At 42.5% G+C, this 19859-nt stretch overlaps 2 protein-coding genes across 2 annotated transcripts in view; both read left to right on the top strand.

Annotated features, from left to right (window-relative positions):
• Positions 1-2158, top strand: part of IGF2R (insulin like growth factor 2 receptor) — a 65468-nt gene extending 63310 nt beyond the window's left edge. Inside the window, exon 48 of the mRNA XM_083496332.1 lies at positions 306-2158. Within this exon, the coding sequence (XP_083352458.1) occupies positions 306-704 (399 nt within the window). The 3' untranslated portion in view covers positions 705-2158. The remainder of the gene's footprint in view (positions 1-305) is intronic.
• A 3781-nt stretch (positions 2159-5939) lies between these two features.
• Positions 5940-18823, top strand: LOC310703816 (solute carrier family 22 member 2-like). The gene is made up of 10 exons (XM_083496514.1): positions 5940-6711; positions 8825-8928; positions 11407-11561; positions 12176-12344; positions 12772-12886; positions 13425-13546; positions 14404-14618; positions 16476-16584; positions 17167-17279; positions 18534-18823. Exons 1-10 carry the CDS (start codon positions 6316-6318, stop codon positions 18656-18658), a joined length of 1623 nt encoding a protein of 540 aa, XP_083352640.1. The 5' UTR covers positions 5940-6315; the 3' UTR covers positions 18659-18823.
• Positions 18824-19859: the final 1036 nt, after the last annotated feature.

Consider the following 19859-nt stretch of genomic DNA (forward strand, 5'->3'; position numbering starts at 1 on the left):
ATGATGCCTTGTTCAGTCAGACCTATGGTCCATGTAGCCAAGTATTATCTACTTGACAGGGAGCAGGATCTCAGACCAGAGGCCTTTCCCATCACTTGCTCCTAATATCCTCCCTTGGTTATTGCTCCTAATATCCTCCCTTGGTTATTTTTATAAACTGGAGGTGCCAGGTTGAATTCTCCATGGTTCTTTGCCGCTGAGCTTGTGATCCATTTCCAAGATGAGGTTTATCTTGGGATCCATAGATTGGTTGTGCAAAGACTTTAAAATTCTGTTTGTTAACTCCACCCTCTTGAACATGACAGATAAGCACTGAAGAACTGAACGAGAACGAAATGGAATGGCTCATGGAGGAGGTAGCTGCACCCAACCAGAAGTCAGGAAACGAAGGGCACGAAAACGGCCACATCACCAGCAAAGTAGTTAAGTCGGATGCTCTCACTTCTCTTCATGTGGATGATATGGACAGCGAGGATGAAGTCCTCACAATACCAGAAGTGAAGATCCATTCAGCGAGGGGCGTCCAGTCTAGTAGGCTTCCTCATGACAAGACCCTTAACCTCCCAAGCAGCGATAAGCCTGGCCTGCTCAATGGCAACAAGAATAGCAAAGGCAGCACCACTTTTGGCCAACGGAAGCTACAGAACTCAGTGAAGACAGCTTCCTTTCATGATGACAGCGATGAGGACCTGTTGAACGTTTAACCTTCATTGTGCCTAATCAAAATTCCATGTGTGTGTGTACATATATATATACATAAAGATGGGACAAACAAAATACTTCCAACCAAATACGAAGACTTTAGCTGCAGATGCCTTTTGCAAGGGAGTGTTTCAAAGGGAAGGTGGGAGGAGGAAAGAAGGGTCAATCCTAGTTGTTTACAATGGTCTGTTTAGTGATTACTGGATTTCTAGCATCAACCGGAATGAATTGTGGCAATTCTTCTCCTCAGCCAGGATTTGCACTCTCCCCGCTCTGTAGATTGTAGAGGCTTCATAAGGTTTCCAAAAAGTAGGCTCAGATCTGAACGAAGTCCCCTCACCTTCAAGACGAGACTTGCATTTTAACACTCTTATTTTTATTTATTGTTCTCGGTACTCAGGTTCATGAAAATAATAATAAGCAACTTGCTCTTCCTGCAGGCCAGGGTGTTTGTGTTACAGGTTCACCCCATCACATGAAATGGAGATGAGGGGTCCTCTGTATGTTTGCTGGGTTGTTTTGATGTACATTTTGGAGCTGGTCTGTTTAAACTTGCCTGTACATTTGATTTCCCGTATCCTAACTTAAAATGCGTTATGATTTGAAAAGTGTTTTTACTGGAAGGTACAAATCTTCATAGCTTTAGCCTTGAACAGTGGCTGTTCGTTGCATGTTGAGTCTCTTTTGGGGGGGTGGGGTTAGCCAATCACATTAAGTCATTCATCAGTATTTACAAAACTTTTGGTGAAATCACCCAGAGCTCTGCTTTCGCTTTGCTGTTTCTTTCGAAGAGCAGTAAGGAAGGCAGATGTTCGCTGTTATAACTCCTCCTAATGTTGTCGTGATGAGAAGAACACTGTACCTCTTTTGAAATGCGATCCTGCTTCAGGGGCTGTAGAAGGCAGGGGGAACCCTGTCCCTTTTGGGAATTGGCCCTTCTGGAAGAGTCTCCTAACCCTACCATATGGAACTAATTTATTCCAAGCCAAGCTATGGAATTTCTAGAACATCAGCTTCACTGCCCTGGGAGATGGATGCCTGCTCAAAGCCACCGGCCAACAGAAGCCTTAATTGCACAGACACAAACTTGAATTTTGGCAGACACTGTGTGTGGACACTGAGAGGCAACAAATGTTTTTTTGGGTAATATCACTGAACATCCAGGTCAGTTTTGCCTGCTGGAGCCACTGAAATTAAAGTGTTGTTGGCAACATTGAATGAAGATCTCCCTATAGCTATTGACATCTACTCTGTTTCTGACAGATCTCACGGGCAAAGAGCAAGTTTCTATGGACAATGCACCAGTATTTAACACTGGCTAGAAGCTCTTCCTTGTTTATACCTTTTCCTATTTACACTGGTTTGCTTAAGGTTGGCTTCCACTTAGGAATCTGATTTAATGTAACAAAAAGTGTTCATATGATTTCAATAAAAGCTAAATTATGTTTCCCAGGAATCTATATAAGGTTAATTTTTCGTAATTTTAAATAACCTTTTAATGGGTCTCAGAACAGAGATGGAGATGTAGAGAACTTTTCTGTACAATTCTGAGTACACATTCTAAAGATCTGCCAGACTACTACCGCAGAAGCAGAATGAATTGTCAAAATCATTAGGAAGAGGGACAGTCCACTTCATTACTTTGAGTGGGCTTGGTTCAAGTATTTGACCAGCTGGCCAGCCATGGGAGGCTGACTTCTAAGCACTGGAAACTGCAAGGGGCTCTGGATCACCACTGCATGGTAGAAGTTCCCTTGGTTTTCTCTTTGATGGGATGTATGTTTCCTGTTTCTGGGTTAGAAAATTTCAGTTCTGCTTCACAAAGGATTGGCCAGAATGCTTAGCTCAAGCTAACTTAAAGCCAAGGGTAGTCTGAACATCACTACTGGATGTCTCGGAGTGAACAAAATAGCCTAAAATTGGTGAGCTGGAATGACATTTCAGAAGAATATTGGGTGCTGGTATGTTGTTTTTTTCTCAAAAGGAAAGTGCTATATGGTAGAACAACTTTCAGAACTGTACTCTATCCTCTCTTGGAGGCCCTTCTCTGAGCACTCTGCCTTTTCTGGTAGGCAGGTGGCAACCGGATGTCTGCTTGCTCTGGTGGCCCCCAAGTAACAGCACTCCATCACTTGTTTGCCTGTTCCTGTTGTTTAGACACCTGGAGAAGGCCATCCTATTCTATTATGTTTCAATTTCACCTTTTTTTTCACCCCTTTTAACAGACCTTGTGTGATAGGTAAGGCAAGAGCGATGATCACTGGCTCAAAGTTACCCAGTGATCTTTCTGGCCAAGTGGGACTAACCACTACACACACTACCTTAGGCTTTAATCCAGATATGATTTGCCTTTTGTGGTATTTGCTCTTCCTTTTTAAAATGCTTCCATGTCTCTCCAAGCTGCTCTTCTAGACTTCTTCTACTTTTTCTTGGTCCACAAATCTGAAGACCACCCAGATGATTGGCAAGTCTCTACTAGTCAAGAAGCTTTACAAAAGAGCATAACCATTTTTTTAGTTTCTGTTTCTCTCTCCACTGTGCCCTAAATCTGCTTTTTTTTTTTGTCTTCTCTGTTATGTACACTTGCACACGTGTTTACCATGTGTAAAGAGAACTTCATTGAAATGTGCATCACGGTGTCAGTTCAGAGTTGCATACCTGTACAACAAGCATTACCTCCAATGATTACAAGCAGTCACAGGCATTTATCCCTAATACGCAAGTGGTTTAATAGGGTAATAACATAAAAAGTTAGTGCAAGCAAGGGAGTGGTACAGAACTGGACTCAAATTACACTGCTTTATCAGTGCACAACATGGCTTCTGTGGTTACCAGCTCAGAATTGCTGACATGTTAGCAATGTATAGATTCAGCTGGCCCCTTCTGTGCCAGGCCTTGACCAGTACAGTCAAACTAATTGGCCCAGAGCTATCTGTATTCCTGAAAAACGATGGTAGTAATGGAACATAGGATCAACGAGGTTTGTATGAACTGCATACACTCAAAAAGCACACTGATAACTGAACGCAAGCCAAGATACCAACATACAAGATTCCAACAGATGCTCTGTGGGGTAGGAATGCTTTTACTCACAGAACAAACAAACAGCCAACCAGAATATATTCCATTCTTTTTGTCACTACTGCTTCACTGCCTAGATGTTTCAAGTGGCCTTTTCCTGGCCAAGAATGACCAGGTTAACTTTCCTTCAATCTCTGTGTTTTCACAAATTTCCACTCCCCCTTGGGAATATGAACATGACACTTAACTTTATTAGGTCAACTAAAAAAAAACAAAAATACTACTCTAATATCCATTATGGAGGAAAGTGAAATACTTTTACTTCTGCCATGAAAGCCCGTGGACTATTTTTCCAGACTTAAAATCTACCTGAGATGGGAAGATAGGCCAAAGGGGGCTGGGATGCAGCAATTTTTAGATTCTCAGAAAGAGGGTTTTGGGTACTTGGAGCTTCATTTTGTGTTGTGCAACTCACAACACAAATTACAACTTGAAACAGGCAGCACCTCAAAAACAGGTTTTGGGTTTTTTTAAAAGCAAAAACTGATGTAAAGTGAGACTTGAGTTTTATGAACACCACTAATATCTACAAACACAAAATCTAAAAACATAGGAAGCAGCTGTCCTACCAGATCAGACCAGATACTTGTGAGAAGCCCTCATCCTGATATGGTCGCCCCCCCCCCCCCATTAGTACACAATTATCCTTGAAGATTTAACGTAAGACATGCAAACTGATGCACTTCCAGTGCTATTGCAGAAAAGTAACCCAGCAGAGTGTGGCTGTACAAGGAGCATCAAACAAAGAAAGCAAGTGATGAGGTAGCAAACGGACTTTAAGGAAGCCAAATAGACTTCATGACACCGAGATAATAACATGCTGTGTAGATGGGTCTCCAGCAACACAGGCCAAACCAACTGAGCGATACATTAACTAGCTCTGAGCCTTTTTCTGCTTCAGTACTCCTGTTATTCACTGGACTTCAGTTTACATAGAACACCTTCACATTCTTAGGTTACCCATTTAAAAAAAGAAAGTCCTGGAATATAACATTCTTGGGACGAGGCCACTGATCTTCCATGAATGCTGTGGCCTTGAAGATGATGTTAATTGTCTTCATAGAGCTCTATTGAGAGAGTGTGTGTGTAGTGGTTAAGAGCGGTGGACTCGTAATATGGGTAACCGGATTTGCGTCTCCGCTCCTCCACATGCAGCTGCTGGGTGACCTTGGGCCAGTCACACTTCTCTGAAGTATCTCGGCTCCACTCACCTCACAGAGTGTTTGTTGTGGGGGAGGAAGGGAAAGGAGAATGTTAGCCATTTTGAGACTCCTTCGGGTAGTGATAAAGAGGGATATCAAATCCAAACTCTTCTTCTGTAGCATGGGCATTGCAAGTGGAAAACCTGTCTTCTGTGGTGATCGTCCATATCAGTTCTGTGATTCTATGCATCGTATAATTAAAGAGAACACAAGTTGAGGGTATGCAGGCCAAAGTAGACAGGATCTGGTTCCATGAATTTGTCTAATCCTCCTAAAGCTAGTCTTGCTATACTAGTTGCCATGAAGGCCGTTTGTGCATTTCTGCTCCGTGAATTTAATGTATGTCTAGAGGGAGGCAGGGAGGGAGGGACTGGCTTTTCCCAGAATGGTTTGACAAATCAATCCCTCTTCCTAAAGAACGCTGAAAATTTTAACTCTGTGAAGGGAGTAGGAGTCTCCTAACAACACTACATTTCCCAGGAATCGGGGTGGGGGTGGAGAGTGACCCACAATTATCTACAGTGGTATCATAGTGCCTTTAATGAATGGTGTGAATGTGGCCTGGACTTACTAGAGGCATATTTAGTCATTGTCTCCTGCCCAGGATGCTCTTCATTGCACCTCTTAACTTTGCACCAAAGAAGTGAATAGCTGCTTTCTCCCATGGGAAGGAATGGTAAAGTTCAGTATCTGGGGATAATGTTGGAGAGGGGGTAAAACCCAACAGTGAGAGGCCCACCTTCTAATGGCAGGGGCCCCTTGTAGACTGGAGTATCCTGAGGTGCGCTGCATCCACAGGACTTCCTACACCCACCTACAGTGCTTTTGCGAGGGTATTGTCAACAACAGGGTGAAGTGGGGTAGCATCGGAGGGACTGCAGGAAGCACACAATCTCTCTCTGTAAAAGCAGCTCCAATGTCCAAGGCTGGACAGATTTATCAGCCAGGGGTTTGTTTACCTCTGTCAAAAGGCTTTGTCACAAGTCAATGTTGTCTTTTGCACTGGTGACCTTCCACCTTTTATTTGCTTGTCTGCGACTAAATATGGCTAGCGACTTCACTTGAAGCAAAGTAGAGAAAAGGAGACCGCTGGATTTCTTTAAAGCAACCCATCTTTGTTGTGCTTCCCACTGCTTTTAACACTGAAGAATGCTAGCCTTCAAGTTTAGTTACCCTCCTCCCCCCATGAGGCTTATATAAAAGTTGACACAGATGGCTTAATAATTTATAAACTAATACTTTGACTTGGGGGTCAGGCGTCCTGTTGTTTAAGCATATTTCTGCTCGGCACAATTAGGAACAGTGTTGTGAATGACAGGCTTTGTACAAAATGCCAAACTTCGATGACATTCTAGAGCACATTGGGGAATTCGACCTGTTCCAGAAAAGAGCCTTTTTTCTCATTTGCTTCGTCTCTGTTGCCTTTGCCCCGGTCTATGTGGGAGTCGTTTTCCTTGGCTTTATACCTGAGCACCGTTGCCTGAATCCTGGAGCTGCCGAGTTAAGCAGCAGATGTGGCTGGAGCCCCGAACAGGAGGTGAATTACACAGTTCCAAATGGAGAGACTTTCACCCGCCAATGCATGAGATACGATGTGGACTGGAATGCAACTGAGCTGAGCTGCACAGAACCGTTGGAAGCCTTTTCCAGTAACAAGAACTTCTCTCTTACAACCTGCCAAGATGGCTGGGTCTATGATCCTTCAATATGGTCCATTGTGAGCGAGGTAAGGTTGTGCTGTTGCCTTTCCCATGCTCTCTCTTAGTTTTTTAGTACAGTCATCCCCAAGCTGATGACCTCCAGATGTTTTGGGCTACCACTCCCATCAAACACAGCCAACGTGGCCAGTAGTGGGGGATGATAGGAGCTGTAGCTCAAAACTTCTCAACGTCACCAGGGTGGGGTAGAATGCTCTGGTGAATAGCTCAAAACTGGGAAGACGAGGAGGTGGTGGTGGGGTATCACTGTGGTATGTACAGGTGGGCTTCAGGAAATACCAACAACATTCCATATAGAGGAAAAGCAGTCATTTTACAACAGATTAGGTTGCATTAATGCTGCCAGCCCTCGTGTCAGATTCTGATGCTTCATTTGGAAGCGAGTAGACATTGAAATCAATAGCATTCACTTTTGTTTCCTGAAAAATCCAGTACTTTTTTGTGATGGCCATCCTCTGTTTTTTTTAAATTTAGAAATGTCAGCTTCAGGCAAATAATCATACAGCTTGGTTTACAGTTCGCATAAATGAGGCTGGCCTTCACCAGCCTGGTGCCCTCCAGATGTTTTGGACCCCATTCTCAACCAGGACAGCCATGCCAGCCGGGGAAGATGAAAGATGTAGTGCAAAATAACTTGAGGACACAATATGAGTTTTAACTACATTGTGCAAAAACGTGGAACTGCTCAAAGCTAGCAAGGTTGTTGGCAAGATGAAGGTATATTGAGCAGTGACCTTGAAAGGAACAGGCATTTCTGCTGGGCTGTAAATCTCACTAGGCGGAGTTGCCACATTTCCACATGTAATGTCAAAGAAACAAATGGAAAATCTGTGGTTTCCAATCTCTTAACTCCGTCACCAAAACTGAATGCCTCTGTCAGTGAATTGTTAACATCAGAAACATATACCTAGAAAGCTCTTATCTGGAGGTTCACTACTTATGAATCACGTCCTTAGTTGTTTTTTTTAAAGGTCACCCCTTGTACGGACTGTGCCATTATATAATTTATTCACTAGGTGGCACTGGACTTGACCACACCTGAGTGTGGTCAGGAGTTTCCTGTTGCTGTTCTGTATTTGTTTAAGAGAGACAATAATGCTCTTGTAGCATTATCATGGCTGGTGTGTCTTTTTAACATGTTGTAACAGCTCAGGCCTCCAGGTCAGAATTCACAAGGTCATTGGTATACTGACCCATGCATTCAACATTGGATCAATTAAGAAAACTGATATCCCCATAACAGCTTTTCTCCTGACAGAGATATGTGGAAAGAGGTCCAACATGTGACCCACTGTAACATTGCCACTGTTTCAGTAAGCCACAATATAGGCATGTTAGTCCAGGCAGAACTACATGCCTCTTAAAAGCCTGGATTCTGATGATCCACATCTGATAATTTTAAGTGAAAGCAGGCATGTGACCATACTCAGGATTTCATCTGCTGGAAAGGTGTTCCACAAAGCTAAGGTTCAGATCCCACAAAAGCTAAAAGTGAGCAAGACCTGTGAAATAAGAAAGGTAAAGAGAAGCAAGACAACTGGCATGTAGTGGTACTAAGGAAGGAACAGCAAACAGAAGCAATTTTTCAGGTTTTCACTATGTCCTGGGGGTCCAAGGTAACTGGGTCCAGGAAGTGGCTGGCAAAATCTAAGCAGCTTCTTTATATGGAGGGGGTTTGTTGGTGCTCATAGGACAGATTTTATTCATTCTGAGTTTTGAGCTTTCCTCACTACTCAATAAGGTTCAGGCCTTGCTTGACTCTTATCCAATCCAACTCTGGGTTCCTTGGATGTGTCTAAATACAGTTCCAAAATAGAACACACTTTTCTTTTGGGGAGACACTGGCTTGTGCTTCCCACAAGGATCCTGACTATCTTGTAAAGGAAAACTACAAAGGTGGCTGAGAAGTGGAAACCAGGGAGAGGATGCAAAGGTAAGGTGTCTAGCTCAGAAAAAGCAGTCCTGCTCCACTGGCACCCATGTGGTTGGAGCAAACATGGAAGAAAGTCTTTAATGGCAGTGGACTATGGGGAAATTGTAGCTTCCTCTGCCATCTTGTCATCCCTACATTCTAGCACTTAGAACTGATTTGTAATTTTATTCCTAATTGTGTCCCCACAGTTTAATTTAGTATGCGAAGACTCCTGGAAGTTAGATGCATTTCAGTCATCTGTAAATGCTGGATATTTTCTTGGATCCATATGTGTTGGCTACATAGCAGACAGGTAGGTGCAGAATGATTAGGTGAAATTCAGGTAGCTAACATCAGGTCAGTTTTGCTGATACTATGCATGGATGGCAGAAAGTCATTAAATAATAATTAAGAAATGTTTGTTAATTTAATATTATATGCCACTGTGTTACTGAATGTTTCTCAGTTTCCTGTTTGGTGTAAGCTTCTCAGGATTTGATAGTTTATTAGATCTGACACATACGGACTCCTTTGGGTACAGAATAATATTCCCATTAAGGCTTTTTGCAAAATCAAACCTCCATATGACAACTTTCAGGTTATTATTTAAAAGTCAGGCAGTGGTACTACAGGGCATGGATTAGGTTTCAGCATGCACAGTTTTAAGAAAAGGAAGCAAGATGATTTATCACTATTCCTAATAATGCCCAGCATAGCAGGTACTGTTCTATTACTTAAGTGGATTTTTTTCACATAGCAAAATTGATACCTTCTCTCCTTTTCCCATCCACTGCCCAATTGCTGTTAAGTATACTGAATTGCCATAGGACAGATGGGGAATCAGTGGAATTGTTTAATATTATTTTAGTATGGTTGAATGAAACAATGGGCCGGGCCCTTCGCCTCCTTCTCCTTCCAGTATTCCTCTCTTAGCTCACTGCTTCCTCCTGCCACCAAGATGGAGAGTCTCATTCAGCATTATGTGAGCCTAAATTCCTCAGAAAAGAATTTTCTGAGGAAAACTGTTGAAGACCATCACCTCCCCTCAAGAATATTTGGCAAATTCCCTCCCCTCATTTTACCACCTACAAATAGCAAGAACATAACAAGCTGCCTTACTCCAAGTCAGACCTTTGGTCCTTCTAGCTCAGTATTGTCTACAAACTGACTGGCAGTGACTCTTGAGGGTTTCAGGCAGGGGACACTCCCAGCCCTGCTTGAAGATGCTGGGGCCTGAACCTGGAATCTTCCGTATGCAAGGTAGACGCATTCCCACAGCACAGACGATTTTGAGAGGCCATTTTCACGCAGCCCAATTACAAAGTGTTTCCACTCAATCTTGTTTTGTTCTGCTTGTATGATATATTTTAATATTTTAGTTACAGATAGGTAGCCGTGTTGGTCTGCCATAGTCAAAATAAAAAAATTCCTTCCAGTAGCACCTTAAAGACCAACTAAGTTAGTTCTTGGTATGAGCTTTCGGTATCTGAAGAAGTGTGCATGCACACGAAAGCTCATACCAAGAACTAACTTAGTTGGTCTTTAAGGTGCTACTGGAAGGAATTTTTTTATTTTAATATTTTATACATTTTAAACAGCCGTAAGGAGTGTGCATACACTAGAATGGAGGGGTAAGGGTAAAGGGACCCCTGACCCTTAGGTCCAGTCGCGGACGACTCTGGGGTTGCGGCGCTCATCTTGCTTTACTGGCTGAGGGAGTTGGCGTACAGCTTCCGGGTCATGTGGCCAGCATGACTAAGCCAGAAATGGGCTAAAATAAATGGTCTGGAGTTAGGGGTGAGCAGTGAGATTGCCAAGTTTGTTGAGCATACTAAAGTGTTCAGAATTGGGTTTTTTAAACAACAGCAACAACAAAAACAACAACAGAGATTGCAAAGAGCTTCAAAAGGACCTCTCCACACTGAGGGAACTGGCAGTAAGGTGGCAGTAAGATGTAAACAGGTGTAAAGTGATTCATGTCATGGCAAAAAATATCTTAAGGTTGTAGTGGATAGCTAGATGAAGATGGGTTGATGCGCGGCAGCTGTGAAAAATGCAAATTCCACGCTAGGAATGTGGGGAGGAAATCCCCTGCCGATATCATAATCCTATTATACAAATCTACGGTGCTACCAAATTTGGAATACTGTGTTACCTCACATCAAAAAAGATATTGTAGAGCTGGAAATGGTTCAGAAAAAGGCGAGCAAAGTGATCAAGGAAATGGGCAAGTCCCCTATGAGGAAAGGTTGCGGCATTTGTGTGACATGATAGACATTTATGAAATTATGCATGCCATGGAGAAAGTGGACAGAATACTAGAACTCCTGGACATCCAGTGAAGCTGAATGTTGGAAGATTTAGAACAGATAAAAGAAAGTACATCTTCACACAGTGCATAGTTCAGCTATGGAACTCAAATCCACATGAGGTACTACTAGCCACTGACCCAGGTGGCTTTAAAGGAGGACTGGACAAATAAATGGAGGAGAAGGCTATTTAACGCTTCTAACCATGATAACTGTGCTCTTCCTCCATAGCTGGAGGCAGTAACGCTCCTGAAAACTATTTGCTGGAAACCACAAGAGTGCAGAGTGTTATTGTGCTTGGGTCTTGCCTGAGGGGGCCCAGTGTGAGAATAGGATGCTGGTCTAGATGGTTCATGGCTTGATCCAGCTGACTCATCTTATATTCCAATGTTCCTAATTGATTAATGAAAGCATGCTTTTGCATGTGTTTTTGAAAAAAAAATATCCTTCTGTATCTTTTCTGTCACTCACCCTCAATTCAGGTTCGGACGTAAAACAAGTCTCTTAATTAACACCCTGGTCAATTCCATCGCAGGAGTTCTTGTGGCCTTGGCACCAAGCTACTTATGGCTGGTGATATTTCGCTTCATCCAAGGACTAATCAGCAAGGCCAGCTGGACAGCAGGCTACATTCTAAGTAAGTGTGACACCCTCATTGATGTAACTTCTTGCGGATGAAATAATCTGCCCAGTCACTGGATCAAAGCAGATGCTGTTGGACTGCAGCTCCATTGGTCATGCTGGTTGGGGTCATGCTGGGAAAAACATTCAGAGAGCCACAGGTTCTAAATCTGTGTGCATACACACTCACTCTCTTTGTCCTGGGCACAAAGGAGCTTCTGTATATTGAGTTTGCACAATGTGCAATAAGGGTCCTTGTGTATGAAACACAATCAATAATAAGACCCACAAAAATGAAAATATACTTGCATTATTGTTCATTATCCTGTTTGTATGTGTTTGTTCTTCAAAGCACATTGCTAATAATACATTCTACGGCCTTTTAAATCTGTTTGTTGGGGTTTGTTTTTTATGTATTTTGTCTTCTCATTTTGTATTTTTATGTTGTGAACCAGCCTGTGATCTTTGGATGAAGGGCAGTATACATATTTTAGTAGTAGTAGTAGTAGTAATAGTAGTAGTAAGTGGAATGTAAGACCACTGGTCCATCTAGCTCAGTATTTTCTACAGGAATAAAGCTAGATTTCAGTTCAGAACTGTCTTTGTGAGATCAACTCATTTATTTTCCAGTCACAGAAATTGTTGGTCCAAGCTACAGGAGGGTTGTGGCTATTCTTTACCAAACAGCATTTGCTTTCGGCCTCCTTATCCTTGATGCTGTGGCTTATGTGATTCCTCACTGGAGATGGCTGCAACTTGCCATTACTCTGCCGTGTTTCCTTCTTTTGTTCTACTACTGGTAAGGTGCTGTTTGCTTACGTTCTGTCTTCTGATTCAGTGCCAGTACTTGCCATCTCTATAAAACCAGTTTTCAACATCCTAGGAGGAATTTAGGTATGCAGGTACCACATTTCAGCCATACCTCCCCCCCCATCCCTGCTAAGCACATGAGTTCATACTATCCATACATTCATTCATGGGCATATCTGCATGGATGAGTGCGCGGTTGCCTGGTGCCGATCATGCACTGCCGCAAAATAGCTTCCTTTGCATTCTATTATGGTTCATTGTTGGAGCCTGGCAATGCGTATTGACACAAAAAGGACGAGCATCGAGGAGCAGTGAGGACTTGCATGGCTGAATTTCATTTCATCTTGATTTTACCATGAGTCTTCCTGCAACAGTCTCATAAGGCTGCTTTTCTGGAATCCTGTTTTTGTTTGCAGGTGCCTGCCGGAATCTCCCAGGTGGCTGATCTCTCAAGGACAGAATGGCAAAGCTATGGAAATCATGGGTGATATTGCTAAAAAGAATGGGAAGGTCATGCCTGCCGGTTTTGAGGTGAATTTTATGTATACAAAGTAGTAGCTTCCTTAGTATGCTGTTGTAACTGTATGCTCCCTGGGAGGGCATCCTATGAGCCATTTACAGGAGCCAACTCCTAGGCCAAGGGGTCTTTGCCCCCCCCCCACAATTTGAGAGGTCTGCCCCCCCAGTTGATGGGCATTGCCATTCAAATGGTGTGTGTGCACCACATCATGTGATCAATTATGTGGGGCGGGGCTTACCTACCCCACCATATTTTATTCAGGTTGGCATCCCTGGAGCCGTTGGTTAGGTCAAATCTATCCCTGTAATATTGGAGGCGGAATTCCAACATTGGGGAGGGAAATAGACTGCCACAGTTTACCACTCCAGCAGAACCAGCTCCTCTCATGCCCTGGCCAAAGCAACACACAAACTCTGACCTAGTAAGGGGAATAAGAGGTCATTGCAGGGGCATTCTGGGAAGCAATTTGTATCTGGGATCTCCCTGTTTAAACTGTAAAATGTCCCTGGTCCTTTACCCTTGGTTAATATTGCAACAGTTATCTTATAGAGTATAAACCTTGAAGAAGAAAAAGAAGAAAAAGAACAGAAAGAAAACCGAGGGCCTTCGTTGATGGATCTTGTGAGGACAACACAGATGAGAAAATACACTTTTATTTTGATGTATAACTGGTAAGAGACCCTTAACTTCATTATTAATTTCCTTGCTTGTTTAATACATGACTGCCCCCTTCACGCACATTCTTACTGAGCATCATTTTATTCATGACCTTTGTGTTTAAGGTTAAACATGCAACAGGGTATAACAATAAGCCTGAGGTGCACATGTCATTCATCAGCACACATGGGAACTCGGAATACAACCTGGATTCATGCAGTTAGGCCTTGCTTGCACAATCTGCCCATCTCTTTCTCGTAGTTAGTGAGGCCTACTTGTGTAGTCATTTTTACTTGAGTGTCCCAATTCATAGGCAGGATGGGAGGGGAAAGGGTGCCCAGGCCAGAGGCTTCCTCCTATAGCCTACCAATCTTCACACTGAACTATCCCATGTCAGGAGAAGTGATCTATTCCATTCCAAGCATGCCATGCACTCATCCTGTCTCAAATCTCACCTCCCATTCAGCCCAGTCTTTTGGATTTGTCAAAGTATACCCACTGATCCTGAGGCAAGGGAGAAAGAGAGTTGATAATAATCTAGAGCTAGAGCTAATCAAAAGAGCCCAGAGGACTAACGGAAAGCAAAGTATCTTTACAGTATTTGTCCAATCCCAGTTTGCTTTTCCGATATTTGCCCCCGGTAGAAAGAAGGGAGAAGGATGAGAATGGGAAGAAGGGAAGAAAGATAAATTAATAGATAAAGCCTCGCTATGTGTATCAACTTCAAAGGTTAACAATACAGTTTGAGACCAAAATATCCTATACTGAGTGATAGTTCCTGGATATCTGTCTCAAATTTCTCAAAGGAACATGTCTCCTCTCAGACGAACACATTGTTTCACATTTAACATGGTGGTTCTTCTTTTCCTAGGTTCACAAGCGCTATTATGTACCAAGGACTCATCATACACCTGGGGATTTCTGGAGACAATGTTTACCTGGATTTTTTCTACTCATCTCTAGTTGAATTTCCAGCAGCCCTCATACTCATCCTCACCACAGAGCGCATGGGCCGCCGCTATCCCTGGGCTACCGCAAACCTGGTGGCAGGAGCGGCTTGCCTTGTTGCAGCTTTCACCCCAGAAGGCAAGTTGGTCCTCTCCATTCATCCATTTCCCTGCCGGGTGAGAGAGGGGAGCCTTATTTAGTTCTGCCTGTTTGCTTCTCCTCTGTTGTGGGATATGTCTGCCCCTTCCAAGAAATCACTGAAGATTCCATATGTAAGGTGGTAATAAACGCTCAATCAATATGGCCAACAGAAGCTGTTGCACCATGTCATTCAAGAAGTAACTAGGTATTCCTTCTAATATTGTACTACAAAGGATACGGCAGTGGAACTTCGGGTTGCACTGCACATTCCCCACAGTCTTGCACAAGATGTTGAGCACCACTTGACTTTTGCACAGCAGTTATTTGTGAATTAGTTTATTGTTCAAAAACTGCACTCAGGACCATATGCAACACCAAGCAGGATATTGGAGTGCATTCCATATTTATAATCCAATTTCTCCCATCCTCACTTATACAAAGATAATTTAAACTAACATTCAGAGGAAGAAGAAGAAGAAGAAGAGTTTGGATTTGATATCCTGCTTTATCACTACCCGAAGGAGTCTCAAAGCGGCTAACATTCTCCTTTCCCTTCCTCCCACACAACAAACACTCTGTGAGGTGAGTGAGGCTGAGAGACTTCAAAGAAGTGTGACTGGCCCAAGGTCACCCAGCAGCTGCATGTGGAGGAGCGGAGACGCGAACCCGGTTCCCCAGATTACGAGTCTACCGCTCTTAACCACTACACCACACTGGCTCTCGGGTTGCAGAATCATAAATGTAGAGAAGAAAACTTTAAATAAAGAAACCATAGGCTCCCCACCATCTTTTGCACTGAATGAAGTCTTATCTCAAATTCAAACCTTAAAGTCCTTGCAGTTGGTTTGTTCCAAAGTTTGTGATCTCATCTCTTCTAGTGCTTGCCTGTACTTTAGTCCAATTAAGCTCTAATGAACAGGAGAACCTCTGCTTCTTAATGGCAGCGTTGGAGGGTTTTTGCCAGGCAAAGTGATTTTGCACTCAGTGCCTCCCTGTTCCCCGCGTTCCATGCCAGAGTGAGAGCCAGGCACCCAGATGAACTGCGAGTGAAGCTCGTTCTCTTTGTCCCTGGGGGGAATTTCCAAGGATGATTTACCCTCAACCACCCTTGTTTTTCCTTTGCCTAAGATCTCTCGCTGTCGTGGGGGCTGCCTCCATTAAGGCAGAGTGGAACCGCAAGCCCCAGATATTGGAGTGCAGGTCACATGGTGTGCAGCTGTTGCTAGTGCACAGCCCAAGAGGCTTAACCACCAGCAAAGCACTACAAGAACTCAAAGAGCTGGTTGATAAGATACAGTCATGCACACATTGCAATGATGTCTTGAGGGCTGGAAATTGCTCTCCAGCTTTTGGAATAAGACAGCCATCAGAGAGTGGAGGCATCAGAGAAACAGTTAAAAGCACTTTGCAGATAGAATGAGGTGCTGGAGCTGTGAGTTGTCTGGATATGTATTTGATGTCTACTGAAACAGTCTCTTTCCTTCCACTAGACTCTGTTTGAATATTTGTATATAAAGCCAGTATCTCAAGGACAACGTAAGTCTTTAGTGTGCTCTCATCCATATCTGGAATACTGCAGCCACAAGCAGTGTCCAGGCAGCCCATGTCAGCAGTGTCGTTTGCTGATTTTCCTCAGAAATAGCTTAAAAACGTCCAACTTCTTTGTGAACAACTTTGGGCAAAAGAGCTCAACAACCGTATATTAGCTCTGTCCTTGAAACTTCTCACTGCTATGAAATCAGAGATTTATTTACCACCAGTTCTCTGGGAAATGATAATGTGTTATGTCATCAGTATTAATTGCCTTTCTTCAATGAGCCTTTAGAAAACTATATATTAATCTTTCCTTTCCAGATACGCACTGGCTAAAGGTTATTACATCTTGCTTTGGCAGATTAGGAGTCACGATGGCATTTGAAATGGTTTGTTTTGTCAATACGGAATTGTACCCCACATTTCTCAGGTAGGTCTTTTGGCGACCAAATGAAAGGTGACTTCTGAAATTGCTTTATATAGATTAATGCACATTTACATTATCACAGATTTACAGGAATAAGACTCTCCTGTGCACTCTCACTGAAAAGAAAGGGGTTTTCACATGTTACATTCAACAAGTGTATAATCTGTGTACCAGTCTGCACAATAGTTGAGCTATACAAATCAACACAAATATACTCTTTTACTTTCATGTGTGTAGAAAGACAGCTTATACCAGTGTTCACATAATGTGTGAACATATCTCTGGATTTTTTTGCTTCAAGGGGAATTTGGGAACACCCAACACCCCAGCATGGTGGTCTTAATAAATAAGACCTCTTAGAATTAAAGGTTTGGGGATGAGCTGGATTTTTCTTGTAACCAAGCAGTAACTATGGAAATATTTACCTTCCTATCTGCTCCAAAAAATGGATGGAATGTAGGCATCTCTTTCTCTTCTGTAAGGAAAACCACAGTTGATAAGGATAAAGTTTTATGTTGGCTTTGAGGTCTGAATTCCTACACACACAAACTTATAATATAATGTGTGTTTTTTCTTTTGTATCAGAAACCTTGGTGTGATGGTCTGTTCATCCATGTGTGACTTTGGTGGAATAATTTCCCCGTTTGTTGTCTATAGACTATCAGAAATCTGGTCCGAGCTACCTCTTGTAGTTTTTAGTAAGTAATCCTCTATTTTGAGTTGCTTGAGTATGTTGTTCTTTTAATGAAAAATCAAAATATCTCTAGTCCACTTTTCTACTTTAAAATCTTCCTAGGGAGACTTTCCACAAATAGGGTGCCACCTCTGCAAAGACCCAGCCACCTAACCCTTTGAAGACAATGCAAAGGAGAGGATGTCTGAAGCAAATCTTTAAAAATTGTGAAAGAAATATGCTAGTTATAAGTTGTTTAGCCTGTAAAGGTCAAAACGAACACATTGAATTGTGCCTAGAAACAGACTGATTAGTAACAAACTTCTGTTAACATGGATGAAATATGTTCAGACAGGCACATTTCAATAACAAATCTAGCTGTCATGTTTAGAACCAGCTGAAATTTCTGAGTAGCTTTTACAGCTCCCACATTAAAAACATTGCAGTACTGTAAGTTGATATTGCAATAGAATTTATGACTAGAGCATGGGTAGGCAAACTAAGACCCGGGGACCGGATCCGGCCCAATCGCCTTCTAAATCTGGCCCACAGACAGTGTGTTTTTAAATGAGTAGAATGTGCCCTTTTATTTAAAATGCACCTCTGGGTTATTTGTAGGGCATGCCTGGTGTTTTTACATGAGTAGAATGTGTGCTTTTATTTAAAATGCATCTCTAGGTTATTTGTGGGGAATAGGAATTCGTTCTTATTTATTTTTCAAAATATAGTCCGGCCCCCCACAAGGTCTGAGGGACAGTGGACTGGCCCCCTGCTGAAAAAGTTTGCTGACCCCTGGACTAGAGCAAGGCGGTCTCAGAACACCAGGGACCACAACTGACACATTAGCCTAAGTTGGTGGGAAAACTCTGGCCCAGTGGACATTAGCAGAGCATCCAGTTTAAAGGCCATAAAGAAACTGCACACCTAAGCTGCAAACCGATTCTTTAAGGAGGACCACACCTCTAGCTAAAGTAGGCTGAATACCAACTACCAAGGATATTGAGTCACCAAACAAGTCTCTCTCTCTTACCTGTATTGCACTCCAGTTTGCTTTTTTCTCATCCTGTCTATTATTACGTTTTGTTCGGCACTTCCTTGTCCTGTTTGTGAGTTCTTGATTTCCCCAATCTTCCTAAGCATGTTTACTTGGAAGTGAGTTGTGCTAAATTTAAGGGGGTGGTCTGCATATTGAACTACGTGATTTACAGTGAGCTGGTTTTTTAAAATGTGCATTACAGTATGTTGGGCCTTAACTGCCTCTTATGTGTTTCATTGCCAGCTGCAGTTGGTTTGATTGCTGCCGGATCAGTGCTATTTCTGCCTGAGACCAAAGGGAGAACTTTGCCTGAGACCATCGAGGACGTAGAAAACTTTCATCAGCACCGTGCTAAGCAGCTCAGTTAATGACAAGCGAATGGAAAGTATTATTTGAAAATCAGTGTTCTTTCAGCTATAGTTTGTAAAAGGCTCTGAGAATTAACCAACTTGTCTAGGAAATAAAACCATGAGGACTTTAACAGACTGTAATGTAAAGGTCATTATGCTAAAAAAATAAATATATATATATTTGTCCTGTGTGTGCATCTGTTAAATGGATGAGTATTGTAAAGTTAGCATATAGTGCACATTTTTTTAAAAAATAGTTCTTAGAAATGACCCTAATTCAAATTATGTTGTGATGATACAGTCTGATTGGCCATCTGTCTATCTATCTTCAAACTCGGCTAAATATCTATTGTTCTGGGGGCATTCTTTTTGCAGGGTGATGGGCCATTAAGAGAACAAAGGAATGTGTCATGAGTCACTAAGAAAGCAAAGGAGAGGGGGCTCTGTGTGAGATGGGGTTCCCCAACTTGCATATAGTGAGGACAAAAGCCAGAGTTTAGAGTTGAAAGTGCATGTAATGCGAATCAGAAGTAAAGTTACAGGCTGGAAACCAGAGAGGCAGAGCACAATGTTGGATTTCTGCTTGAATCCAAGGCTGTGGCTGTAGGAGAAGCAGGACCTTATTGGAGTGTTAATTGTGTGAGCCCCTCCATCATAGGCTCAGGTTGTATATATGTGTAAAGAAACCAAACCATATATCATAAAGAAACCACAGTCTCCACAGTGGCTCATTCCCAAAGGAAACACGAATCCTGAATGAGTGTCTCAAATGCCTGGAATTTTGCACTGAGAAATTGGCATGAGAAAACAGCCTACATCATTAGATACCTGAAATGGATGGACAAGATGGGGACAAGGAGGGGTTTCTGCATGCACATGGACACATGAGATGAGGCACACAAAAGGCTACATTAAGAACTGACCAAAATTAAGGACTCTGAGAATTTTCTTTGTCTTTCATTCCTGATTTAAGTATTTGCCTAACTCCATAGTGAGGCTTAAAATACATTTAAATTGGGCCAGATTGCACCCAAAGTCTGTAGGTGAAGTGAACTAGATAGCCAGAATCAGAACATTTTTATGGGGAGAATTGTTGCACAGTATTGGTCCTCCTAAATATTGAATGCGGTGCAAAATTATGTAAATGACTTCCCTTTTCTTTAGAAACTGTCTATTATTATTATTTGCTGATGCAAACAATTCTTCCAATTCATTTTTG

Source organism: Podarcis liolepis, assembly GCF_965112155.1.
Source record: "Podarcis liolepis genome assembly, chromosome: 3".
Lineage (NCBI taxonomy): Eukaryota > Metazoa > Chordata > Lepidosauria > Squamata > Lacertidae > Podarcis > Podarcis liolepis.